This window comes from Citrus sinensis, chromosome 2 (genome assembly GCF_022201045.2).
Source record: "Citrus sinensis cultivar Valencia sweet orange chromosome 2, DVS_A1.0, whole genome shotgun sequence".
Lineage (NCBI taxonomy): Eukaryota > Viridiplantae > Streptophyta > Magnoliopsida > Sapindales > Rutaceae > Citrus > Citrus sinensis.
The window spans coordinates 22,476,843-22,503,893 of record NC_068557.1 but is presented as its reverse complement, the minus strand read 5'-3'; the positions used below and the strand labels follow the sequence as shown (position 1 = coordinate 22,503,893).

The 27,051-nt window shown below is 31.7% G+C and overlaps 4 protein-coding genes and 2 long non-coding RNA genes across 14 annotated transcripts; 1 reads left to right on the top strand and 5 right to left on the bottom strand.

The window, feature by feature from the left end:
• The first annotated feature begins 5,474 nt into the window (after positions 1 to 5,474).
• LOC102617738 (uncharacterized) lies at positions 5,475 to 9,988 on the top strand. 6 transcript variants are annotated; one of them, XR_008052358.1, is made up of 8 exons: positions 5,475 to 5,705; positions 6,143 to 6,275; positions 7,480 to 7,664; positions 7,769 to 7,851; positions 8,210 to 8,314; positions 8,766 to 8,828; positions 8,943 to 9,243; positions 9,764 to 9,988. It is a non-coding gene; the product is annotated as an uncharacterized LOC102617738 (long non-coding RNA). The 6 variants fall into 6 exon arrangements; XR_008052354.1 differs by having other exon boundaries at positions 6,754 to 7,664; XR_008052357.1 differs by adding an exon at positions 8,058 to 8,140 and having other exon boundaries at positions 6,143 to 7,664; positions 7,769 to 7,974.
• Positions 9,989 to 13,220: 3,232 nt separating this feature from the next.
• LOC112496441 (uncharacterized) lies at positions 13,221 to 14,822 on the bottom strand. 2 transcript variants are annotated; one of them, XR_008052359.1, is made up of 4 exons: positions 14,557 to 14,817; positions 13,821 to 13,868; positions 13,529 to 13,708; positions 13,221 to 13,440 (listed from the first exon to the last, which is right to left on the bottom strand). It is a non-coding gene; the product is annotated as an uncharacterized LOC112496441 (long non-coding RNA). The 2 variants fall into 2 exon arrangements; XR_008052360.1 differs by having other exon boundaries at positions 13,529 to 13,868; positions 14,557 to 14,822.
• Positions 14,823 to 16,232: 1,410 nt separating this feature from the next.
• LOC102631312 (uncharacterized) lies at positions 16,233 to 19,444 on the bottom strand. Of its 3 annotated transcripts, none has more exons than XM_025095704.2 (3): positions 18,359 to 19,444; positions 17,119 to 18,243; positions 16,233 to 17,013 (listed from the first exon to the last, which is right to left on the bottom strand). In XM_025095704.2, the coding sequence occupies exons 2-3, from the start codon at positions 17,124 to 17,126 to the stop codon at positions 16,371 to 16,373; spliced, it is 651 nt and encodes a 216-aa protein (XP_024951472.1). In that variant the 5' UTR covers positions 17,127 to 18,243; positions 18,359 to 19,444; the 3' UTR covers positions 16,233 to 16,370. The 3 variants fall into 3 exon arrangements, with proteins under 3 accessions (XP_024951472.1, XP_052290984.1, XP_006469335.1); XM_052435024.1 differs by having other exon boundaries at positions 17,119 to 18,566; positions 18,922 to 19,444; XM_006469272.4 differs by having other exon boundaries at positions 17,119 to 19,444.
• A 222-nt stretch (positions 19,445 to 19,666) lies between these two features.
• LOC127898574 (uncharacterized) lies at positions 19,667 to 20,639 on the bottom strand. The gene is made up of 2 exons (XM_052435025.1): positions 20,430 to 20,639; positions 19,667 to 20,313 (listed from the first exon to the last, which is right to left on the bottom strand). Exons 1-2 carry the CDS (start codon positions 20,435 to 20,437, stop codon positions 19,740 to 19,742), a joined length of 582 nt encoding a protein of 193 aa, XP_052290985.1. The 5' UTR covers positions 20,438 to 20,639; the 3' UTR covers positions 19,667 to 19,739.
• Positions 20,640 to 21,656: 1,017 nt separating this feature from the next.
• LOC102606713 (uncharacterized) lies at positions 21,657 to 24,236 on the bottom strand. The gene is made up of 2 exons (XM_025095579.2): positions 23,062 to 24,236; positions 21,657 to 22,244 (listed from the first exon to the last, which is right to left on the bottom strand). The coding sequence occupies exons 1-2, from the start codon at positions 23,260 to 23,262 to the stop codon at positions 22,053 to 22,055; spliced, it is 393 nt and encodes a 130-aa protein (XP_024951347.1). The 5' UTR covers positions 23,263 to 24,236; the 3' UTR covers positions 21,657 to 22,052.
• A 141-nt stretch (positions 24,237 to 24,377) lies between these two features.
• Positions 24,378 to 26,391, bottom strand: LOC102607016 (putative pentatricopeptide repeat-containing protein At5g59200, chloroplastic). Its single transcript, XM_006469275.4, has one exon. The coding sequence runs from the start codon at positions 26,336 to 26,338 to the stop codon at positions 24,443 to 24,445; it is 1,896 nt and encodes a 631-aa protein (XP_006469338.3). The 5' UTR covers positions 26,339 to 26,391; the 3' UTR covers positions 24,378 to 24,442.
• Positions 26,392 to 27,051: the final 660 nt, after the last annotated feature.

The following is a 27,051-nucleotide window of genomic DNA, read 5'->3' as shown; positions in this document are numbered from 1 at the left end:
TGTAACTTATAATAGATGTAACTTAAGGTGCGTTTGAGATTGAGGTTAGACAGCTGTAGCTTAAAAACTACAACAGTAAAGTGTTTGGTAAACACTAGTTGCTGTAGTTCGAAAGTTATGTTAATATGATTTTTTACTTGTATAATGGAGAACATATTATATCTTTAATAATTTTGTCAAAATTATTATTTAAAATTTATATTTACTACATATTATTAACTTTTGTTTCATAATTATAATTTTTTTTCTACAACAACCGTAATTTAAAAGTTACAGTACCTCTGTTACAAACGCTCCTTACGGATCCTCCCTTTTATAGTAGTTGCATAAAATTTTAATGTGAACCTTCATGTGGGTATGGCATTGTCATATTCATGCAATGAATGTGACTTGTGATTGTGAGCCCATGCAGGTATGGGATTGGCTTTGGTTTTCTCAATTTGCTGGCTCAGTGGGATTTCGCTAAAGCTCAATGGGCTTCTAGTAGAAGGCTTGAATATGACAATGACGACTAAAGAATGTCCAATTTATTGGATGTGTAATGACGTTTCATAACGAATCTCCCACCGAGACAGCATAGAATTAGTTTGAGGAAAGCAAAAACCTTCATTCAAAACATTAAGCTATAGGAGGAGTATTGCAACCTGCAAAAGCTAAAGACTGAAGGCAAGAAAATCGTCCCTTGGAAGCAATCCTTGAATGGAATCAAATCAATTATTTTGTAAGACATATCCCGGGTAGGAGCAGCGCAGCAAAGAGTGATTCTTACAAGTCTTGTCAGGAGCTGCAGAATTAGAATATGAATCCCATCAAGCTACGACCAAATAAAGTTCGTCTTCTATCTGAAAAGCAAACATGCCAGTCCGGCTATCCAAATTGAACGGGAGTTTGTAGCATTGAAGGAAACGCTAACTGATCTCATCTCCAGGAATAAAACAATATTCTCTCAGTCGAGGCAGGGAAAAGACGGTGACAACATGCAATTGCTGGGGCTTGATGGTGACCGCAACTACAATTTTATGGTCCATGATTTTGCCACTGTTTTAGGGATAAGACCAATTGGATAGGTTTTGAAATGATTAACAAAGGTACATGCCAGAATCGAAGCAATAACTCAGAACATGTCAACTTTCATTTAAAAAAGAATCCATCATACAACAGAAAGAACATGATGCTATGGGCACTAAATTTGTGCTTTAACCAGAAGAGGCTTAATATTGAGCAAAAGTTTAAACAAAAGCATCTAATAGTGTTACTTCAAAGAAAATGTTGCACAGGTAGTGTAGCAGATAAATGGTCAACAAACTCAAACCAGATGCTAATGAATAACATAAATAAGCAAACGGTGTGAAGCTGAAGTATCCTACCTTTGAGAAACCATAAATGAGCAGAGTGTTAATTAGATTGAATCAAATTAAGCAGCCATGGATCTGAGCAATAATATTGTTATAATATTCAGTAAACCCAGCACCAAGTCAAATAAATACAACCCCAAAAATCCATCTTTAAGTTGGCATGGATTCAGCCGAGTTAGGAGTTCCCATGCATACTACAAAGAACTCGAAAATAAGACAAATCAAACCTGAGCAGTTAAAATAGTGAGTCCAATCGCCTTAACCGATATGGCAAGCTATTAGTCCTTACAAATCCCCTAAACAGAGTTTGCAAGCAAGCCTCAGCATCTAAAATAAGCTGAGGTCACAGTAGCAACTGTAATCCTCAAACTTCAAACTGACCTCTCACCCCATCAAAGCAAATTCCCAGCTAAACTGAATTATCTGTCTATTTAGACGTGGCGGGTTGGCTAACCGAGCGTCCAAGTCCAATTTAAGAGAACACTTGAGTTAGAAAGCCGCATAGCGTTGACCAGAATATCAACAGTAATTGACTACTGACAAGGCAGATTGCATATTACTACAATTAGCCAAGAGTTATGGAGTATAAGCAAATCCAAGTCTCAACCAAATTTCAGTTACCAAGATCTTTAAAAAAAAAAATCAATCATAATGAATGAGCTAGCTAACTAAATTTTAAATTAGAGCAATACACAATAAATTTATTAAAATTGCCATAAAATTTTTGCGTTTTTTAATTTTAACCTCCCAAAGTTTTTTCTATCATAACTAGCCAAACACCCTATTTTTGGATTAAATTACCCTCATCACTTTCATCAAATTTACAAAGGCATGCCACTTTTTCAATTCCAGCACAATTAAATACGGATCTTTCTCAACAACTTAACAAACCTTCATCACTCTCAACAAACCTTCATCACTCTCAACAAACTTCATCACTCTCAATAAATCAACAAATTCCATCAAACAAACATTGCATAATTGAAGATATAATCATCAATTGGAGAGCTTCTTAAAATTAGTTTATTCTCTTACATAATGTAAACCTTTAATCTATTGATTTTATCAAGTAAGTTTGAAATTAAAGTAGGTTTTGTTGCAAATGTTGTTATTTTTCATTCATAAAACAATGTGATTTGTTAAAGTACTTAGTTTGAGTTGAGAAATGAAGAAAAATCATTGAAAACACAAAAAAAAAGGGCAAAAAAGAAGTCTAGAACAAATGAGACAGGCAGTGGAACATGTGCATGTCTCACATAAACACACTGTGTTTATGTGCGACAGGCACCTGTCCCACTGCTTGTTGCACATAAACCCACTGATTTTATGGAGTATATGATTTTGGATTTGATTTGTCTCGTTGTAAGTTTCAAAACGGTATATTATACGCCTAAAATGGACACATGTAGCTTAAGTTATAGCTTTCGAAACATATCTGAAATTTAGTGAGACAGGTAGTGGGACATGTGTATGTCCCATTGCATTACTCAGCCATAGCTCTTGAAGTATCGATTTGATTTATATGATTCAGTTCAAGAAATTTAATATTTTTCTTTTATATTAGTTATATTTTTTTATTTTTTAAGCTAAATTTAATCATTTTTTTATCCAATTCACTTGTAATCACTATTCATTCACATTTCATTAAAAATACTAATTTTAGACAATCTTATAACAAAAAAGTATGATTATATATATGGGTCATTCTATAATGCCGTAACTAAATTTATGGCATTGATGCCGTAATGGACGTGGACCGTTAAATTTGAATAAAAAATCTCTACCATTAATTCTAAATAAATAGGTAACCTGTTACCTAAGTAGCAGGTAATTACTCTTTTTTGTTCAAGTTCCAGGTTACATTTACCAATTTTATCTGTGATTTACAAGTTTTATGAAACTTTTACAAGTTAATGTTGATTTACAAGTTTTATGCAACATTTACAAGTTTTTGTTTTATTTACAAGTTCTTCTTACAATTTACACCTGTAACATTAATTTACCTATTTTTTCATTAATTTATTAGTTTTATGTGTGGTTTACATATTTTATGTTTTATTTCTCACTTAATGTGAATTTACTAGTTCTATGTCATTTTTCTAAGTTTTTGTTTTGTTTACAAATTTTTCGTACAAATTACAACTCTAGCATTAATTTACTCATTTTTTTCATCAATTTATTAGTTTTATGTGTGATTTACACATTTTTTTGTTTTATTTCACAATTAATGTCAATTTACTAGTTCTATGTCATTTTTATAAGTTTTTGTTTTGTTTACAAGTTCTTCGTGCAAATTACAATTCCAACATTAATTTACCATGTTTTTCATTAATTTACTAGTTTTATGTGTAATTTACATATTTTTTGTTTTATTTCACACTTAATGTGAATTTACAAGTTCTATGTCATTTTTCTAAGTTTTTGTCTTGTTTACAAGTTCTTCTTACAATTTACAACTCGAACATTAATTTACCATTTTTTCCATACATTTACTAGTTTTATGTGTGGTTTACATATTTTTTGTTTTATTTCACACTTAATGTGAATTTACTAGTTCTATGTCATTTTTCTAAGTTTTTGTTTTGTTTACAAGTTTTTCGTACAAATTACAACTCCAACATTAATTTACTCATGTTTCCATCAATTTACTAGTTTTGTGTGTGATTTACACATTTTTTGTTTTATTTCACAATTAATGTCAATTTACTAGTTTTATGTCATTTTTCTAAGTTTTTGTCTTGCTTACAAGTTCTTCTTACAAGTTCTTCTTACAATTTACAACTCGAACATTAATTTACCATTTTTTTCATTAATTTACTAGTTTTATTTGTGGTTTACATATTTTTTATTTTATTTCACACTTAATGTCAATTTACTAGTTTTATGTCATTTTAAAAGTTTTTGTTTTGTTTACAAGTTTTTCGTACAAATTACAACTCCAACATTAATTTACTACATTTTCTATCAATTTACTAGTTTTTTCTATTTTTTATTTTTTTTTATTTTGTAGACCAATTTACCACTGTAATGCTAATTTACCCGTTTTACCTTCAATGTACGAGTCATACGTGTGGTTTAAAAATTTTTTGTCTTATTTCACATTTATTTGGAATTTATGTTATTTAGTTTAAGTCAATTGCCTCAACTTAAATCCAACGTGAAAATGGTTAAAGAGTTGGATTATTGACATTTTATGATTTAGATAGAATGATATAAGGGTGGGCATGAGTTGGGTTTGATAGGGTTATTGAAATTCTAACTTGTTCTACTTTTTAATGAGTTGAGATAAAATTCATCCAATTTAACTAAATAACACTACAACAAATATGGTCTTTGGTAACATTATATTGTAGCATTTTTTAAAGAATGTTACCAAATATTAATTTATTGTAATATTTTCTAAAGTAACGCTACCTTTGTAGTATGAAAGCCATTACATTTTGGTTTTAATGACACTTGATAATTACTGGTAGCATTTTTGTATATGCTACATATAATATTGAATTATATAGCATCTAGGAAATGCTACAAGATAAGATTAAATAAAATAGCATTTGAAAAATGTTAAGGAATAGTAATAAATGTAATAATATTTTAAAATAGCATTGGTAGCATTCCATTGGTAGCATTCTGATTGATAAAATACAATAGCATTTGAAAATTGCTACAAGACAAAATGATTGAAGCATTAGACCGTCAATGCCTATTGGTGATATGAAAATAAGGTAAATAGAATATCAATTAATAATTTAACATTCTAAAAATTCTACAAGATAGTATTAAATATAATATTATGTTAGGTATCCCAGCATCTAAGTCTCAACAGATGTGGCACTCATCTATTTAATGGCGAATAACTAATTTTATAAGTTATGAAATTCATCATCGAATAAACGTGTGATAAATAGTATTGGGTCTCAAGTTGAAACTTAAATACCAGGATCCATAATATTATTGTCAAATATAATAACATTATTTTTTGTGAGTAAATATAAAAGCATTTAAAATTTTTATAAAATAGTAAAATTATAAAAATAAAAAATGGGCTAAAAATTAAGCTAAAGATATATAAAACGGGTAGTTTTAGTAAAAGGCGGGTACTTTATAAAAAAATTAAAAATGCCCATTATTTTATTTCACTTCCCGCGATCCCTTTCTAGACAATTCTCCTCTGCTATCTCTTCTCCATGCCCATTGTTCTCTCCAACTCTAATTCCAACTAAATCTGAAAAAAAAAAGATAAAAATAGAGAAAGATGAACAACGATTCCATGGGCACTTCACGTATGTTTGTTGATTTGAGAAAGATTACTTGGATTTTGGATGATTTAGAAGTGGTATCATTGATTTGGTAAGGATTCTTGCTCCGTTACTCGTGCAACTTCAATTTCATTATACCCAAGGTCAAAGCAAATGCACATCCCCAATCTGGGTGTTTTTTCTTCCATCCACTTGAGCAATTAATGATTAAATTATTTACTATTATATATGGGTCTGATGGTTGAACATTTAAATGGAAAAGTCATGTTATCTTGTTAATTGATTTTGGATTATTGATAGTTTTATAATTTATTATTATTATTTTTTTCTCTTAATCCCTAGCATTCTAGCAATATCTACAATTAGCTGCATCAATATAATTTTTTAACTTATATGCCGTTATTATAGATTGGCCGGTTATGATTTCTTTCTCTTTTGATCAAATTGGTCTTGGGTTTTGATTTATGATTGTCAGTATTAACATAATTTTAATTATAGAATCTCAAAATTCTTGTTTGGTATGTGTAGTGTTAGCCTTTGATTGAGGAATTATCAACTTCATACTCAATAGACTTGCAGCAACGTGCATATCAATTCTGAGGCAGGTTTGGTGAAGAAATTTAAAGTCAAAGAACAAAAGTGCAGCCAATACAATTTTCTGGTACTATTTATTTTATTTTAATATGTTTTAAAATTTGTTTACAGCAACATCTTTTAATAATTATTAATCGTTTTGTATTGTGACTTTTATGTTTTGTATTCTTAAATTAATTCTTTCTTTTTGTGTGTTTTATGTTTGTTTGGGTAATGACAGACAAAATATATATGTAAGACTTTAATCATTCACGGCTTTATTCTACATTATATCTAGGTAGTTATAAATAATATAAATTTTAACTGATGAAATGAATCATAAACTGAGAGAGAGCATTAGCATAGATCATTTAAATTTTAATTTTTTTCATAGTTAATGATAAATGTTGCTCACACGTGAAGTAATGATTTATATGCTTTCGCATAGATGAATATATGAAGTATATAAATTAAAATGACTCTCATTGTACAGGGTTAATATATTTATATGTATGTAAATTAAAAATAATTTCAAGTGGTTAAATGATATATATTTGTGGTACCAGGATTATTGGACATATGATGATGAATAAAGATTGGATCCACCTTAACAGGTAATAAAAGATGATATTTAAGCAAGATAATAAAACTATATAAAAAATATACATTATTACTAATATGTAATTAATACTATGATTTGGTAGAGCTACTAACAAGTATATGCAAGCTACTTCGAATTTTGTGAATTTGGCCAAAAGAAATGCAGGGAATGTAGATAAGATTTTGTGTCCCTATAAAGATTAACGAAATCTAAGTCATCATCATGTGGAGACTGTTTATGAGCACTTGATTTTTAAAGGAATGGATCTTACTTACATAACTTGGTTTCATCATGGGGAGAAACTAAGTATAGATGAAAATCCTAAAGAAGTGAAAATGTCAGACACACATAATTTATATGCAAATGCAAATATGGAAAATGAAGATTATGTAACACCTACACTAGGAAAAGATGAAGACTTCACTCAAAGATTAGAAGATGCAGAAACTCCATTGTATCCAAGTTGTACAAGACACACAAAATTATCAGCCACTATAGCTTTGTACAGACATAAAGTTGTAAACAAATGGTCTGACAAGAGTTTTGATGGATTGTTAGAACTGCTGCATGATATGCTACCTGTGGATAATGTGTTTCTTAGATCAGTTTACTCAGTGAGAAAATTGTTAAAGACATTTGATTTAGGGTATGAGAAGATACATGCCTGTGTAAATGATTGTTGCTTGTTTAGAAAAGAAAAAGAGAATATGGATAGTTGCCCAACCTGTGGGCTTGCAAGATGGATCTATTGGTGAGGGATCTACCTCGTTATCATCTTTTTTAGGATCTCTTGTACGAGAGCATGTACCGTATACAATTTCATATTGGAGGAAACTTCCTTTGAATTTGAAAGAAGTGTTATGGGAATGTATTAAGGTATGTAGCTCTATTGTAATTTAAGTATATATCATTTGGATGAAAATACATAATTGAATGGAAATTAAAATTATTTTGTATTTTCAATTAAATATAAATTGCAGAAGAGATACAAATTGGATGGACAATGGCAAATAACTTATGTGTTCTAGGAGATGGCTGGGCTTTGGAGGGCTTCAAAATCAAGGTTAGTTTAGAAGATATTGCAAGCAAAAATGAACAAGAAAGAATGAAGTTAAGACCTGATAACATCTCATCAATGAGCGAGTGGAAAAGTTTTGTGAAAGAAAAAACAAGTGAAAAATTTAAAGTAAGTGTATTACTATATTAAATTATGTAATTATGGCTGTAACTATGCTACTGAACAAAGTTTATATTAATTGTGCAAGAAAGAAGTGAGATTTAAAAAGATTAGGAAGAAACAAATCCCACAAACAACAGGTCGTAGAGGACTTGCTAGAATGACAGAAGATATGGTAAAAAAATATTTCTTTTAGAATAGGATTTTAGCTGAGCAATCATTTCTAAACTATTTTCTGTTACAGAAAAAAAGTAGTAGAAAAACTGAAGTGCCTAGAGTTGATGTATGGATATGAGTACATACAAAAAAGGACGGTCAACCTGTGAACATTCCAGCTGGAGAGACTATTGTAAGAATATCCATTTATTTAATTGATATGCTTGTTTTTATCATCTTTTCATGATGAATATTACTTTTAAATAAATTTTCAGGATAAATTAAAAGAAACTTTGCAAGATCCATCACAACATTCTTTAAATAATCTAAGAGATGATGCTCTCTCACAAGTACTTGGGCCTGACAATTCTCATTTAAGAGCTATCGACAAAGGAGTCACCATTTCAAAGTTGGCCATACTATCACAAAAGGACAACATTATAGCTAAGTTGACACAATAACATGATGAAATTAAAAAAGAAAATGCTGAAATGAAACAAGAACAAGATGAAATGAAGAAAGCATTGTCCGATATGCGAAGTTTAGTTGAAGGGTTACAAAAAAGGCAGGCATGTACTATGTTTTACTCACTTTTATGTATTTGTTATAATATTTAATTACTGACTTTTTATTTTTCATTTTAGAGTCATTTTCATGAAACCAAAGCAAGTGAGAATCCTCCGAAAACACCTTTGACTTCTCCAATGGTAAGAACATTATTTACACTTTTAAGTTTAGTGAAAGTATGAAAAATAAAATGCTGAAGGCTTATTACTAATATTTTTTTTCTTAATTAAATTGTCTTTGTGTTGCTGTTAAAGAGTGTGAAGGCAATCCCGAACATTACTAAGTGTAAAATGCTTGATTTGGAGGGGTCTGATACAGTTGTGGCTGAATAGCGTTGGTCATCAAGTGATCCAAATGCACTTGTTCATCACATTCCTCTTGGTTCTAATGCTGTAAGAGTTTGGGTGGATATAGCTAGGCAGCCGCTAAAGTTTTTGTGGAAAGTAACACCTTATATTACTGCAATTGAAGAATCTGTTGGGAGTACAATTGCATGGCTAGCTGATAGAGTTATCATGTTTGCTCCCAACTAACTTTTCTAGTCCATCTATTTAGGTATTCTTTTACATCATTTTATTTTTTCCAATGACCTCATATTTTTAAGTTCGCTTGCAAATATGATCTAGTTTACCACTATGAGAAAGCAATTTTGCATTTTTTTACTTTGAGAAGGTTCTGATTTTATATTTTTTTGTATGCAAAATTGTCCTCTTTATGTTATCTTATTGGTTCAATTTTTCCTAGAGTGGTTATTATGAAAAGTAGTTGTTTTGTTCATTTTTACTAGGAGCCATACGCCAAGGCCATATGTGTTTGAAATGTTAATCTTGGTGGGTTGTGATTTGGCTTATTGCTTATCTTTATGTTATTTCATTTTTTCTTGATAAATGAAAAATAAAATATTTTCCTCTTGTGATACAAATATTCAGATTCGTTACTTTGAATTTTCAATATTATTATTTTTATTTGTATTTATTAATGAGTCATTATTTTATTTGTCATTCTTAAAGCATCATTATTAATTCTTTTCATTATCATAATGTAACTACGTTTTTGTTTTAAATTCATGATGCAGGTTGTAAAGATTTAAGTATATTTTGTAAAGAGTAGAAGGCAAGGTGTGGATGTTATCGGTAACATAACGGGTAAAAAATTGCAAGTATGACATGAACATACTTAATTTTTTGTATAAGTCTCTTTGTATACTTTGATGTACATGATCATGTGATTTTGGATGCTTATATATAGTTACAGTGATGAAATATATGGTATCTAATTTTTTTTCATGAAAGGAATAATAGATTACACATCAAATGGTTTGGCATTGGAGACTTAAAATTATATTTGGTGAATAAATATTTTGATACGAATTTATCAAATAAATTGATGATATTGAACAACCATTAAAAAAATACTTTTTTATTTACCAACATTCATAACTTTTTACAAATGCTACTATATAAAGATTTAACATCTTCCATAGCATTTACTAACAGCTACATTATCTATATATATTAATTTTGTACTAGTTGTAACATTACCAAAACGTTATAATTGTTAGTAAAGTTGCATTATCAAAGTGCTATAAAAGACAAGCGGTAGCATTAGTAAAGGTTCAGTAGCATTTTTTTAATGTTATATATGGAATTTAGTAGCATTGCATAAATGCTACACACTGCACAATGATAGCATTTGCACGAAGCTGTAAAATAAGATTTGCTAACCATTTTAAAATGCTATATATATGAATTGTTAGCATTCAATAGATGCTATTAAATAGTAAAACTTTTAGTTACATGGGCAAACTTAACGTTGCTTAAAATGCTACCAATCACCTTTGGTAGCATTTTTTGGATGCTATTATATATCCTTTTTGTTGTAGTGTAAACTTGTTTAACCCAATTCTACCCAAACCTTATATCGTCTGGTTAAGTTGATTAGGTTGAAGCTCAAATCAAAATTTTAAATTGAACAATGAAAATGATATTAAACTTATTAAAATCAAATATAAATCTTTTATAACATGAAATTTTCATTCACTATCTAGTATACGTAAAGAGAGTTAATAAATTAACTATCTTTAAATTAAGAAAATTTCCACAAAAAGCATATAGACTTTATTTCTCCTGCATCTCCTTTTCCAATTCCAAATTAAGACTTTTTAGATAATTAGCTAGCATCATATACAAAAATAAAATGAAAGTGATATATAATTATGTGCCGTTAAGTATTCACTAAAAAAATAAAAAAAATTAAAACCAACTTACTTTTATATTAATCTTATAAAATAATAAATTTACTTATAAGAGAGTGTGATTTTGGTTTTGGAATTGTATTCTAGAGCAGCAGATGCAAGAATGAAATAGCCTCTTGTATTAAAAGATTAAAAAGAATAAAAAATTAGATAAACCATTTAAGTCGTTATAATTTTGCAATTGAGAATTAACACATTATCATTTTCCTTCTTCTTCTTCTTCTTCTTATTATTATTATTATAGATTTGGTTGGGTTAGACTGGTTAATTATAATTTATCCAACCCAAACTAATTATTAATTAGGTTTGAAAAAAACAGACCCAAGTAAACCACAATAATCTGCTCATGGTGCATTTACCAATCAGTAATCGTAACGGGCTACAATCAGAATCAAGAATGTGAATAAGAATAAGTTATTTATTTGAACTGTAGAAATTGAAGTCGGAATGAGATTCATTTCCATCGATGTGTTTAATTTGTCTTGAAATCGGAATGAATTATCATAATTTCTTAAATGCCCTTTGTTGATTATTGTCAATTGGTGGTAATAATAATAATAGTAATAATAATAATAATAATAATAATAATAATCATCATCATCATCATCATCATAATATTTATTAAAATAGTATTATAATTATGATTACTAATTCATTATTGATATTATTTATTAATTTCATGATTTTGTTTTATGATTATTATTTATGAAAATATTATTGTAATCAAACTTTATAATAATTATTATAATAATAAGTTATTATTATTAATATTTTATTATATTATTATTTCGTAAAAATATTATTATATTTATAATTGTATTGTTATTATTATCAGTATGAAATTATTTCATTATTATTTATTATAATATTATTATAATTATAATTTATTAATCTTTTATTATTATTATTTATTTATTTAATATTACCTAATTAAAATTTATAATAATTAATTAAAATATTTTTATAGTTATTATTTATTAAAAAAATTCAATATTATAACAATTATGGCACCATCAACAGCAAAAAACTTACTGTGTGGTGTTTACAATTGCATTCTTGTAGTAAAAATCTCTGATTCCGGTACTCAATTAACCAACCACCAAATTGTTGTCTTGATATTCTGAGTTCTAAACGCTTTGAAAAAGTAATATTGTAATAACCAAGTTGGTTCAATTATTTACAGATAAATTGTTACTAACCTTAACTGAAAAATAAATTAGATTAATTCTGCATGAATAATATTGGCTTTCATTTTATTCTTGTCTATCTGTTATAATTCAAATGTCTATTGGTTATAATACAGTGGTGGCTTGGAGGGTTACTGTAACAACCCAAATTTATCCGAAGTTGAATTTATCTATTTATTTTATAACTACATATGTTTATTTTATTATTGTTGTTATCAATGTTAATAGTCCAAATGATTTAACTGATGATGTATAATACTAACTGAAATTTACTACTTATACCACGTAGGATGAACAAATTCCTTTTAATGCTTTCTTTTGGAATAACTTGAAATAGTCCAAGTTGCATCTCATGTTCAAAATGAATGAATTATTATTGTTTTAATATGGAAGAACCTTAAGCCTGATATTTACCTTTTGAGTTAAATAAATGCATCATTCCAATTCCATAGGTTTGGCCAATTGAGTCTGGTATGAATCGTAAATTATATTGGCCTTGTATTTTGCAGAATTTCTGTACACAGTGTGCCCGTATTTTTAATTCCATTTGGTCGCCTATTCTAATTGTTGGCAGCTTTTGTAATTCATGGTTTATGTTATCTTGCTTAATAAGTATACTACAAAAAGAATTTCCTTTTTTTTTCCTAAAATAGAAAACCTGCATGACTGTTTATTCTAACTTCTCTTTGGGCCTCAGTTTCAAAGGAATTTCAAGATAAATAAACATCTGCACTGATTTCTCTTACTTTTATTTTGGATTCAGGAACTACAAGAATTTCACTCAGCTATGGGGAAGCAAAAGTTGATGTAGTTGGCATTTGGCCGCTGAAGTTTCTAATCAGCAAGGTAAGAAAGAATATTACATTGCAACTGTGGTATGGTTTACTAGTTTATTAGTGATGTATAAACGTCCTAGGATACCTAATCGATGCACGTAGCAGTTCTTAGGAAATAAGATCAATTGATGTGTTAAGATTTAGAATATCATTGTTAGGCCCTTTTTTGTAAGCTTAAAATTTCATGAATATTACATTGTTCGAGGTTCCTGTCATATTTCATTGTCATCAAAGTAGGAGAAAGTAATAGGTTCATGAGAGGTGTAATATTCATTATTATTATAACCAAAAATGCATTAAAATATAAGACTACATCACATGGCCATAACTATAGTCTAAAAAATACTTGGTCAAAATTGTGTTTTCTTAAAATGCAAATAGCTTGTCCAAATCCACACCCTCAGGCATATGCAGATTATTTTAGGATAATTTTGTGTGCATTGACGCAAGTGAGGCAGCCTCCTTAGGATATAATCTGCAGAAAATTTGAACAAAATTATTGATACAACACATTGATTTGGACTAAAAAAAAATTATAGAAATAATGACCTATTTTCCCATACCAAATAAATTTTGTGAAGCTGTTTAATGGTCCAGCGAAGTTGTCCACACTTGTAACATGGCCGTTCTTACTTGGGCATTTCCGTGCAGTATGTCCATCTTGTTTGCAATATCCACATTTTCTTGTGTTGACACCTTTGGTCATGGCGTAATAGATTCTCTTATATATATAATGAATAATGCTGTTAACAGAAGCCCCTGAACTTAGAATTACTGCCACTTCTTTATATTCTTAGTTCTAATAAGGCAAGAGTGAGTTTTGGTATATCTAATGGGATATAGAAAGGTATTTACCCCCATTTTATCTAGCAACTTCAAAACCTGGTAAGTCTCTCGCAAAACCTGAATTTAGATGGATGGACTTCAAATTAATCCTAATAAATTTTTAAAAAAATGGAAAGAAAAATTGAGTAACTGCGGCAAAATTATGCAAAGAAATTAAACTGGCTGAGAAGATGGAGCAACTTAAATGTGCTTGATGTAGCAAATTAAATGATTGGACTAAGATACTTGATTCCCCAAAAGTCAGTGTCTTCAAAGTGTTGAAACTTGAAAGGAAAACACAACCCTTCACTCAAAACAAAGACCTGGAATGACTAAGATAGAATTTCATACACATGAAAGAAATTACGAGGGCTAATTTGCTTTTCTAATAATCTCTTTCTTAATGATGGCATTTTGACTTGTGTGGGAATGAAGTGGGAACAATGATGATGATGGGGACAATAATGGGAAGAGGACATGATTATTGATGTTGGCTTAATTCTGCGGGCATTGAGAGTTAAAAGAAGAGAGAGAGAGATGATGAAAAAATAGAAAATTCATTCTATAGTTTCGGTGCTCCTCTCTCTCTCTCTCTCTCTCTCTCACATCATGCCCGAGGACGAAAACAGAGTAAAGATGCAAAATTGTGCACAGAAGGAATATTATATTAGATAATATAAAATTGAATGAGAGATCTGGAACTAAATTGCTTAGCATAACATGAAACCTTCGACTCTTCAAAGTTGGAAGCCAAGGATTAACTTACCTTGCACAAGTGATGATGAACAAACCAGGACAGAGACAGCAACAACAGAGACGCAGCAGTTGGAAGGCAGAAAATTGGCTCAAGGATGGCTACAATCTACCGGCGCGCTCGAACGGAAGTTTACGCAGGGGTGGGTGTGGCTTTCGTTTGCAATTCATTGATTAGGGATTGAATTTTGCCTTTATATTATATTATTCTTGTAATAGGCAAACCCCCTTTCTTTAATTTTAAACTGGTAAAATTTTACTTTTAAAATAATATTTAACCGACTTGTAATCGGTTATATGTAATTTAATCAATTTCTTTTATTGAATTATAATTGTTTAGAATCGTTGATTTAATCTAACGGTCCACGTCCATTACGACATCAATGCCGTAAATTTAATTACGACATCATAGAATTTTCCTTATATATATATATGAGAAATGTTACTGTCGGTAATTTTAAAGTGCGGGAAACCTTTCAAACCGCATGGTTTTAAAGGCTTAAAACTGTAAGTCTTTAAAGCCGTGTGATTTTAAAATTTTCCCAGATTTTTCCGCACTTTAAAATCCATGACCAGAAAACTATTCATATATATATATATAATCAAATTAAAAAAAAAGAGATCAGTTTATAACTGAATCCCTGTTTCTAAAAGAATATCTCCTATATTGTAGGTTTGATGAAAGAATCAAAAGTACCGTATACCTTCTACGAATGAAATGAACTAAAATTTTATGTTAAAATTAGACATTGAAGAGTCTACTTCATAGTTTCGTGAAGTTTATTCAATACATCATGAACTTAATCATGTGGTACGTTGGCAGCGACTTTAATTAGATGAGGAGAAAGAAAGATTCAAGACTTTATTTTAAAGCTAATTAAGCTTAATAATAGTTTTGTCATGTTATTTACGCTTAATTAGCTTGAAAAAATAAATTGAAAAGGGAAAGAATATATATATATATATATAGTGTGTGTGTGATGATTTATTGACTATAATTTTTCTCGGTTTTATGTTTTTATTTTAACATATCTTTTAAATTAACTTTTTTATTCTTCAACTTATTATGTTTGGTTGATAATCATTTTTCTTTTAAATAGCGTGCTTAAATTATCTATATTCAAGACGCGCTACAATATAATTGACATGCTAACTAAACCTTTGTTCAAGTAAAAAATTTATATAATACACTTAAACTACCATATTTTAGATGTGATTATCCAATTTTATTTAATTTGTTACTAGAATTTAAATTTTGAGAGAAATAAGAAATAAAAAAATTAATTTTTTAAAAAGATAAAAAATATTTTTAACGGGGTTAGACTAATCCCATATTACGTTAAAATAATTAACTAGTCCGACTAAATAGTAAAATCCTTAGATTTTGGAGTCACGTGGACTGTATAATTTATAAAATTGAAACTTATGTGGTTATAAAAATCTATAGTTCAACAATTTATTAAATCCATAGCATCCCGAATGGGGTTAGTAATTGTACATCAAAATTTATTTTAAGTTCGCCTTAGATCAGTATACAACATATTGAAGGTAGCACAACAATTGAACAATAGTTTAAATTTAGGTACCGGAGAATACAATATTTTATGCATATAAATACATAAACCTGTACCTTAAAAAATAAATAACTTAAATCGCTTATTAGTCATATTCTCACCAAACTTTTCAATGTCAAAAATATCGAATAACTAAAATAAATTATAAAAAAAAATCGCATCATAGATCCATCACTCACCACACACTAGTTCACTTCTGAACTTTTACTCAATTACAGTGAGATAGCATAATGTTGCACAGATGACTGAGACATCAATGTCTTGGGGCAGTTGCAATTACAACGAACACCATGGATGGCGCATAAAGCAGGAGAGATAGAAGAACAATACCACACAGTGAAGCCACCGAAGTCAAAGCATAGTCACTCCCACAGGACAGCTTCCCCACTCTTATCTGAATCACATACACCATTGACAGCGTCAGGAAAACAATCCCAATAAACAACGCCACAATCGATAGCACCAGCAAGAATAGCCTCCAGGTCCCCGACAGAAGAATGTTCTTAAACAGCCCCTCTAGCTTCGGCGTCCGTTTGACTTTGATCTTTCTCTTGATTTTTTCCAAGTTGATGAGTACTTTGAGTGACTTGGAGCATAGACTCGACAGAAGGAAGCAGGCGAATGATATAACTTCGTATAAGATGAGTCTTTTCCCGAGGCCAACGTCTGGGTCGCACTCGGGCCGGCCATCCAGAGACCGTTGGTTTCGGGAAGCTAAGGATAATCCCACAAATACTGCTATTGTGAAGAGGGAGTTGACGTTGACCAGATCGTCTAGAGCTTTTAGATGGACGTCTATTATGTCATCGTAAATGTCCTCTTTTTTGGAGCTTGATAGCAAGTTCACTGGTTCATCTAAAGCCTTTTGACTGATTGCCATAGCCTCAAGTTTTTCTCTGAGAAAAAAATTCAAAATGATGGAAAAAATAAATGTTAGATTCCATGAAATAACTTGTATACGGCGATGAACTTAACGAGAGAGATCAAGATCAAATACTTACTTATCCATGGCAGAATCTTTGAGCTTGTTATTGTGTTTTTGAAGATATTGTCACTGCTACCTGTGAGTTTCAAGTGCGTTACTGTGCAAGATGATTTAAGCAGATCCTGGATGAATGGTGGCCGCGCATTTCTGATTTAATGTGCGGGACACACATGTGCAAATAACAAACTCAGGTGGACGATGAACCACATATATGTAAACTGACATTCAAAATGAGAGTTGACTGTTTGGTCAAAAGGGATTAATCTATCTTTTAAATAATTTTTTTTTCCTTGAAATGTTGAAACAACTTCAAGAAAGAAAATTTGCGGATCGGTTTATTGTTTTAAGGTAATTGATAGCTCTATATATATGTACATATTATAGTAGAATGTTTGGTAATATGAATAAAAAATTCTGTTGGGTTCTTTTAATATAATCCATATGAAACTGAAGCTCAATTTGAAAATCTGTTTCAATAAAAAATGAAGAAACTACTCTTAAATTATGAAAACTTCTATTTTCAGCATTCATGTGAATGACTTGCACCATTGACCGCAACAGTGAGGCAAGTGGTTTTGGCCTAAAAGTGGGAAATTAGTTCAGTCATTACTAGCTCCCAATAATTTAAAAAAAAAATAAAAAAATAAAAAAAGGAGGAAAGGATTTCTGTGAGGCAACAAAGATATACAAATGGGACTGCGGGTGGGTCTACCAAACATTTCTTTCTTTTTCCAATTAATAATCGTGATGGTGACACGGAGGTTGAACTAGACGACCAGCTAAATGGGAAATGTTTATATTTTATTTTAATGTGAACCTTCTCGTATTCATGAAATGAATGTGACTAGTAATTTTCAGTCCATGTGGGAATAGGATTGGCTTTGGCTGGGGTCGTGGTGGGCGTCATGCCTTGCACTACAAGCCCGTTTAGTTTTAGCATAATCTCACTGTGCCAGCAATCTGAGAGATTGCAAATTAAGGTCGAAAATAATGACGACACAAGAATGTCCAATTTCTTGGATGTGATATGACGTTTCATTACGGAACTCCCTCCAAGACAGCATAGAATTAGTTTGAGGAAAGCAATAACCTTCATCCAAAACAGAAAGCTATAGGACAAGAGTATTGCAAGCTGCAAAAGCTGAAGACAGAAGACAAGAAAATCATCCCTTGCAAGCAATCCTTGAACAGAATCAAATCAATTACTTTGCCAGACATATCCGAGCGAGCAGCAGGGCAGGAAGAGTAATTCTTACAAGTTCTTTCAGGAGTTGCAAAATTAGAATATGAATCCCATCAAGCTACGACCAAATAGAGTTCGTCTTCTATCTGAAAAGCAAACACGCCAGTCCAGCTAACCAAACTGAACAGGAAGTTGTTAACATTGAAGGAAACGTGAACTGAGCTCATCTCGAGAAATAAAATAATATAGGGTAACAAGCTCCTGAGTCCATGGTTTTGCCACTGTTTTAGGGATAAGACCAATTGGATAAGTTTTGAAATGACTAAAAAAAAGTACATGCCAGAATCAAGCAATAACTCAGAACATGTCAACTTTCATTTAAAAAAGAATCCATCATTCAACAGAAAGAACATGATGCTACGGGCACTAAATTTGTGCTTTAACCAGAAGAGGCTTAATATTGAGCAAAAGTTCAAACAAAGCTTAATAGTGAGCAAAAGTTTAAACAAAAGTATCTGGTGTTACTTCAAAGAAAATGTTGCACAGGTAGTGTAGCAGGTAAATGGTCAACAAACTCAAACCAGATGCTAATGAATAACATAAATAAGCAAACTGTGTGAAGTTGAAGTATCCTACCTTTGAGAAACCATAAATGAGCAGCGAGTGTTAATTGGATTGAATCAAATTAAGCAAGCCACGGATCTGAGCAATAATATTGTTATAATATTCAGTAAACCCAGCACCAAGTCAAATAAATACGACCCCAAAAATCCATCTTCAAGTTGGCATGTATTCAGCCGAGTTAGGAGTTCCCATGCATATACTACAAAGAACTAGAAAATAAGACAAATCAAACCTCAGCAGTTAAAATAGTGATCCCAATCCCTTTAACTGATATGGCCAGCTATTAGTCCTTACAAATCCCCTAAACAGATTTTGCAAGCAAGCCTCAGCATCTAAAATAAGCTGAGGTCTTTGTTCACTAAATATTTGAAGATGCATTCACAGTAGCAACTGTAATCCTCAAACTTCAAACTGACCTCTCACCTCATCAAAGCAAATTCCCAGCTAAACTGAATTATCTACCTATTTAGACATGGCGGATTGGCTAACCAACCATCCAAATCCAATTAAGAGAGCACTTGATTTAGAAGGCCACATTGCGTTGACCGGCATATCAACAGTAATTGACTGCTGACAAGGCAGATTGCATTTTACTACAATTAGCCAAGACTTGTGGAGTATAAGCAAGTCCAAGCCCAACCAAATTTCAGTTACCCAGACCATAAAAAAATATTCAATCATAATTAATGAGCTAGCTAACTAAATTTCAAATTAGAGCAATATGCAAGTCCTTCAATTGATGGCACAATACTCAAAATCAAGCTAATTAAAATGCCTCTATCATTGCAATGCAGCAGGCATACATTAACTTACACGACACTTGTTTAGTTCTAGTGCCAAAATGCATAAATAGCAGTGGAAATATAAGCCAACAGAGCAGTGGAAACCAAAACAATCAAAGCAGCCGCGGCATGAACGGCGGATTTGCTTCCACAAGACAACATCCCCAAGCGGATCTGGATGACATTAACAATTGAAAGCATCAAAAACAGGCAACCCATCACGGACCCTATAGCTGAACCCATCATACCAAACCTCAAAACCTTCAAATTAATGTGGGCTCGAAACGCTTCATCAACATCTTTACTATTGATCAAGTTAAGGGCCAGTTTTAGACCCTGAGCAACCAAAGACGAGAACAAAAAGAAACTGAAGGACACAACCTCAAATACCAAGAGCTTTTTGGCCACGTCAACGCCGGCATCACAGGCTGATGGGTTCTCGAGGCTGTGCTGCCCTGGAGTCGTCAAAGAAAGCCCCACGAACACAGCAATTGTGAAGAGGGAGTTAACGTTAACGATCCCATCTAAGGCGGTGACGTGGACACTTGTGGTCGACCATGAAGACGATGAACTCATTCTTCTTGTGGTGTTGCTGTAATAGTCTTTTGGGTGCTCTTCAGATCTGTCCAAGAATCAAGAAAATTGAACAGAGTCAAAATGTGAACCAAGCATAACATAAAAATAAAATAAAAATAAATCAAGAAATTAAATAAGGAGCATGATGAAGCATTGCATTACTCAGCCATAGCTCTTGAAAGTTGGTGGGTCGACGGATGAATATGAAACTATGAACTTTCCTCTTTCTTGTTTAATTGCTTTTGCTTTTGCTTTCGCTTTCGCTTGCGGGGGTTTGTGGCTTTTAAAGGTGGAATCTTTAAATAATGGAAGATAGAGATGCTTTGCTTTTGCAAAATTTCTTTTTCGCTTTTTAGACGGTTCAAAGAAAAAGCATGAGAAGCAGGTGGAGCTTCTTTCAGACAAACATCAATGTCTTAAGCTAAGGTTATTTTGGGAAAGTCCGGAATTTGTAGCAGTTCTTACCGCGTCTGTATTTATTTATTTATATTAATAATATATTTTGATAATTTTTTGAAGGTAAAATATGTACACTAAAACGACTATAAATTGATAGTTGATAAATTAATAATTTCTATTATATAATAAATTTTTACGGTTCTGACTTAGGCTAGTAGATTAAATTAATAATTTTGATAGAATAATAAAAAAAAAAATTTTAAAAAAATCTTATATAATTTTGTAGTTCCATTCAAATTATAAATTAATAATTTATTAAAATTATAAATATAGTTAATTATGATATTTTAAATATAAAAATTTTGATTCTATTGTTACTTATTTATATAATATGACTTTAATATTACTTTTTTTTTAAAATTTAATTTAGTTGAATCTCATCTCTTATTTTGACTTCTCGAATTATAATAAGAAATTATAAAGTATTGTTATTGTATATTAAGTGAATTATAAATAATTTTGTCAATTATTAATTTATTAATTATTTAAGTTTTCTTTTAATTAATAGATTTTATATGATCTTAATCCTCTTAATTTATAGAGGTCCTACTAGATATACATAATAAATGATCGAACTCTTATGGGTTATTGTGTAAACGACGCAATACAAATATAATTGTTCAAGATTTTCTCCGAATCAGACGTAGATTTAATGACTGGATTGCCCTTTTGTTACGTGTGCTTTTGTGTTTTTGAGAAAGATTTTGTTGGTTAGTTTTGTCGTAATGCAGATCCAATTTTAAAAGTCATCCGCAAAAAGAAAAAAGGCTGGCATCATGAGTAGGCAAGAAGAAACTGAACAGGAAGCTGGCGATGCATGATTACGTTAGCATTGCATGCAAAAGTTTTAAATAAAGTTGGATAATTACGAGTCACCCGCAGATTAAAAGGACATCATATGGCTACTGATTTGGTTAAAAGAATCAATAAAAAAAAGAAAACAATTCATTCATGGACGTGTGGGATCATAAGTCATTTTCAAATAGGACCTATTTCCAGAGATAATGGATCTTTCAATTAATCAATTCAGAATTAATGAAAAGTGGGACCGCACCCAAGCGCTGTGCCCTGAGAGCTGCACTTCCAATATTTTTTAACCCTGTTCTCTGGCAACCTCACGGAGTGGGAGATTGAGGAAAAAGAATCTGAAATGGAAAAATCAAAGAAGATAATACTGTCAATGAAATTAACCGTATACAATCTATTTGACTATATTCCTGAGATTTGAATTAGTCTAAGAAGCATTCACAGGTGATTACGGAGTGGAAAGAAAGGCAGGATCACAGGATGAAGAGATCAGTTAAGGCTATATACAATTTTTTTCATTTATCGCTCTTCATTCTCAGCTTCGACGTCCTTGACATTCTCTATTATATTCTGAATGCTTTTCGTAATATGATCTGTATGCCATTCCACATGTTTTAAAACCATTTCCAGTAGCTGCCAGCACTCTGCCAATTGTTGATTTGTACAATGGAGGTCTGTTGATAGCTCCCCGATTATCTCATCCCTCTCATCCTGCGTAGAGAAGTTGTACTGCGAACATTATATGTAAAATATTGCAATAACACTTCAAAAACTTGTAAAACTTCAATGAAAGCTGCATTTGGTTCTTTAGAAGGGCAAAAGATCTCAAGAATTGTTCTTCTCATACAGCATCATTTTTGCTGCTATAGTTCAAGTCATTGGGTGAAAACACATAACCAATATGCTAAAAATCTATCACCATTTGAGAACAGGCACAACAACATGAAAAGGTAAGAGCATATGGGAAAAAAGTTCAAAACTTCTGCCCAGGCTCCTGGGGCCAAACCATCTTTTCATGTTAAACATGGTAGAAGGGACAGACTCCCCCACCCAGACTAACGGAAAAAAGGAGAAATTCAAGAATCATTGTAACTACAATCTGATCAGTGAAATGTTAAAATGGCCAGGGCAAACATCTCCGTAAAACTGAAAGCCAAAAGGAACTATTTGCATCATTTCTCTCTGCTTCGGAAACAATATTAGCATGAGAGCCAGTTTGTCACCAAAACCAAGTTTCTCTGAAGCTTTGCCAATTATCCTAGGAACCATAGTTTAAACAGTTAAAACTGTAAATCCCAAGTTTATAGAATATTGTGAAAAAATATGACAAATTAAATCTAATAATAGAAGCTATCATAAATTTACAAAATTTTTAATCATTCGTTATTAAATGATCAACTAATATTCAAGCATGAAAAAACTGATTTCCATGCATTTATGCCCACAATATGCACATGATTAACAATCTCACATAAAGTTTGTTATTTACACAAAAGCCTTCTTTATTACAAAGAAACCTACGACTTACAATTGACTCATCACGAGATGAATGATGACAATTACCAACCCGGATAAATCCAACACACTTGGCATATGCATCATAGTATGCCATGGCAGCCTCTTCAGATTCAAACTCCATTCCTATAGAACGTTCTGCATGCCTGTCCGCTTCATTTACAATCAACTCTCTCCCATCATAGAAGTCAATCAATTCTCCACCTTCAGTCATACAATGTTCCTTCCAACAGCATTTTCTATCAGCTTGCTATCTACGTCAGCATCAGGTACCATTTCAGCGGAATCTGAAACACTCCATAATCTTCATCCACAAAAGCTGTGAAATTCACTGTTCTATCCAAATATAAAGTTGGTCATAAACCATCCCAGCTCAAGTCAAAAATCAAAAAAATGAAAAGATACAGATTCTTCGTAACTAATCCTTTGCAAAATCCAAACCCATTTAACTTTAAGTACTTCCTAAAATCTCTTACTTAAAAAAAAAGAAGATCAAAGATTACTCTACCTGTACATTATTTCTCCATTTCTAAAATTTTACATTATCTTTTACAATAGCAAAATTGTGTGAGAATCAAGTTTCAGAGGGAAAAAGAAGATCAATTGCAGTTCCCTTATAAAGCATGTTCCTTAAAGTTTCCAACTTTCTTTGAAGTCCCAGTAACTAAGTTAGACTCGATGAACATCTTTCATAATGAAATCAAGCACCAATGAAAACAATACTGGTATAGTTTTAACCAAGTTATTGCATTAGTTAACTGAATAATAAGAGTAACACAATATAACCCCTGTATCACTGCTTTTAATTTAGATTTTTGTAATTATAAGAACCCCATGATAGATTCATACAGAGACGAGAAAATAAATACCTATTGGTTTCAAAACTATAAATAGATTTGGTGTTTCTGAAGTAAGTTTATAAAATGGACAAAACGTAAAGAAAATAAACAAACTCTCTCGTATTGAATAATTGGAGAGTGACGAAACTCTGATTTTCCTCTCCTCTGTCTCTGTTTGCTTGTTTAGATAAGTTTAATGTACTGTTCTGGGCTTGCGCAAGAACAGCTTCTACGGTTCTGATGAAGTTTACTTGTTTAGCTAAGTTTAATGTACTGTTCTCGGTTCACGCAGAAACAGCATCTTGGTTCTGATGAAGTTTTGCCGGTACCCATCGTCCTACCAAAATGGCAAGATGAGTTGTTGGAGTGACACCTGTCCTGGCTGCGCAAGTATGACATCCTCAAGCAAAACATATTTCCCCAATTACAATGTTTAGAATTTAATACTTCTTTGTAAAAATTAAGGGGAGAGCGAGAGCGAGAGAGAGAAAAAAAAAAACAGAGTTTACACTTTTGTGTAATATTAATAAAAATTGGGCAATTTATTTTAAATTTTTACCAATAATCCCCACAAGAACAAGTCCCATTCTCAAAATGGTGGAATCTATTGCGATCCCTCACAATGATTTTTCTCTTGGTGATCTTAGCGATGAGCTTGATCATTGAGTGACAATCATTGCATACCCTTAAATTTTTCACAACCCTTATTGCAGTGTATGGTTTAGTTGAGATTAAACCATAGCATATTGCAAGCCTCTCACTGTGTATTGCCAATGCCCATTCTTTCTCCCAATCTTCGATATCATGCAACACCACTTCTGTTGATGGTGAGTACCCTTCAAGTTTTACTATTTGGTTCAATTCCTGCATCTTTTTGTAGATTTGTTCCCTCTGCGGGTGTCTAATGTCTCCCAAAATGAACTCATGAATCTCATTATTCACTTCAATGGAACTGCAACCCGGTTCCTTTTGGACTCCTGCCTCCTTCATCTTTGCCCTTATTTGTACAGCTTCTTTCCATTTTCCTGAAGAAGCATATGCATTCGATAGAAGAACATAAGTTCCGGAATCTGCACTTCGACAATCTAACAATCTTTTTGCAATCTGTTCTCCTAGCTGGAGTTTTCCATGGATTTTACAAGCACTTAGCAAAGACCCCAACATAATATGATCGGGTGCTATTTTCATGTTTGTTATGAAGTCATAAGCCTCTTCAGGACAACCTAAACGGCCAAGAAGATCAACAATACATCCGTAATGCTCTATCTGTGGTTCAATCCCATAATCTCTTGTCATAGATTGAAATATCTCAAATCCCAAATCCACCAAACCTCCATGACTACAAGCATTCAATACACCAACAAAAGTAACTTTAGTCGGCCTTATCCCTTGGTTTATCATTTCCCTAAACATCTCAACAGCTTCAATGCTCCTTCCATGCATAGCAAGCCCAGCAATTAATGAATTATAAGTGGTGACATCTCTCTCTTTCATCTCCTCAAAAACTTGTAGTGCCTTATCAATATCCCCACACCTTGAATACATATTAATCAGAGCACCACCCACAATATGGTTGAGATCAATCCGATGCTTTCCCATATATGAATGGATCCACCTTCCAAGCTCTAGCGCTCCCAACTGCGAACATGCAGATAAAACACAAACAATAGTAACTTCATTAGGCCTAACATTATCCCTTTGCATTTCCCTAAACAAATCCAAAGCTCTAGCCATCTCGCCATTCCTAACCAACCCATCAATCATAGCAGTCCAACAAACCGTGTCCTTAACCTTAACCCGACTAAAAACTTCAAACGCATTCTCAACCAATCCATGTTCAACATAACAATTTATCATCACCGTCGATGCAACAACATCATTACATTCAGGCATTTCATCAAATAATTGCATTGCGTCCTTAAATTCACCACACTTTCCATAAAGCTCAACAAGTTTCAACCTTGTCGATCTATTAGACCTCAATCCTAGTTTCAAAACCTGGCCATGAATCTCCCTGCCCTCTCTTAGACCCAACAAAAAACCACAAGCCTTTAAAGCTGAACTAACGGCATAGTTGTCGGGCAAGACTGATTCTTCAACCATTTGATAGTACAAGCGAATGGCATCAGCGTACGAACCATTAGACACAAACCCATCAATGATTGCAGTGTAAAGGAAGACATTTGGGTGATGGGTGCGTTCAAATATCTTGGAGGCGTAGTTAAGGGATTTGAAATTTGACGAAATGCGAAGCACCTCGAAAAGGATAAACGGGTCTTGATCGTGGCCATTTCTTACAATCTTTGCGTGGATTGATCGGATTTGGTTTATGTGTTTGCATTTTTGCAATAAAGAGATGGTTTGGTTTCTATAAGGTGAATTCTTCGATTTGTTATCTGGATTTGGCGGGGAAACTGGGCGTCCCGCAATGGCTACCGTGGAATTAATCATTGGTGGCTAAATGGCAAGGAGTGAAGGTTATATAAATAAAGGAAATTAAAAATGTTACAAAAATTTGAGTTTGTTTAATTTTACACTCCACGGTAGTGTTTACTTTCTGGAGTAGGAGTGTGGAGTGTGGATTCCTCCTACTTCAGTGTTTACTTATTTTAAAAAATGGGGAGTGAGAGTGAAAATCCGTGGGTTCTACCCAATTTTGGAGTGGGGAGTGGGATTCCCACTCCCATGGGGAGGTGGGAGTGGGAATCCACTGCCCCATGGGGAGGTGGGAGTGGGAATCCACTCCCCCCTCTTCCCATTTTATCCTTATAATTAAATAAATAAATAATATTTAATAAAATAAATAATATCATATTTATTAAAAATAATAATTATATCATATTTATTTTATTAAATTTAATAAAATAAAAATAAATAAATATTATATTTAAATTAATAATATTAAACATTAATTTTAATAAATATTAATTAATTATTTAATTAATAATAATAAATATTTTATTCTAAAAAATATTAATTTTGTACTATATTATCAATAATAATATTTCATTTGTGTTGCTATTATTAATAATTTTTATTCACATAATTTAAATTAAAATTAATAAAAAATTATGATTTACATAATTAAGAATATTAGTAATTATTATTAATTTAGAAATATAATAAAATATTTATTTTATTTTCCAAATACTTTTTATTAATTT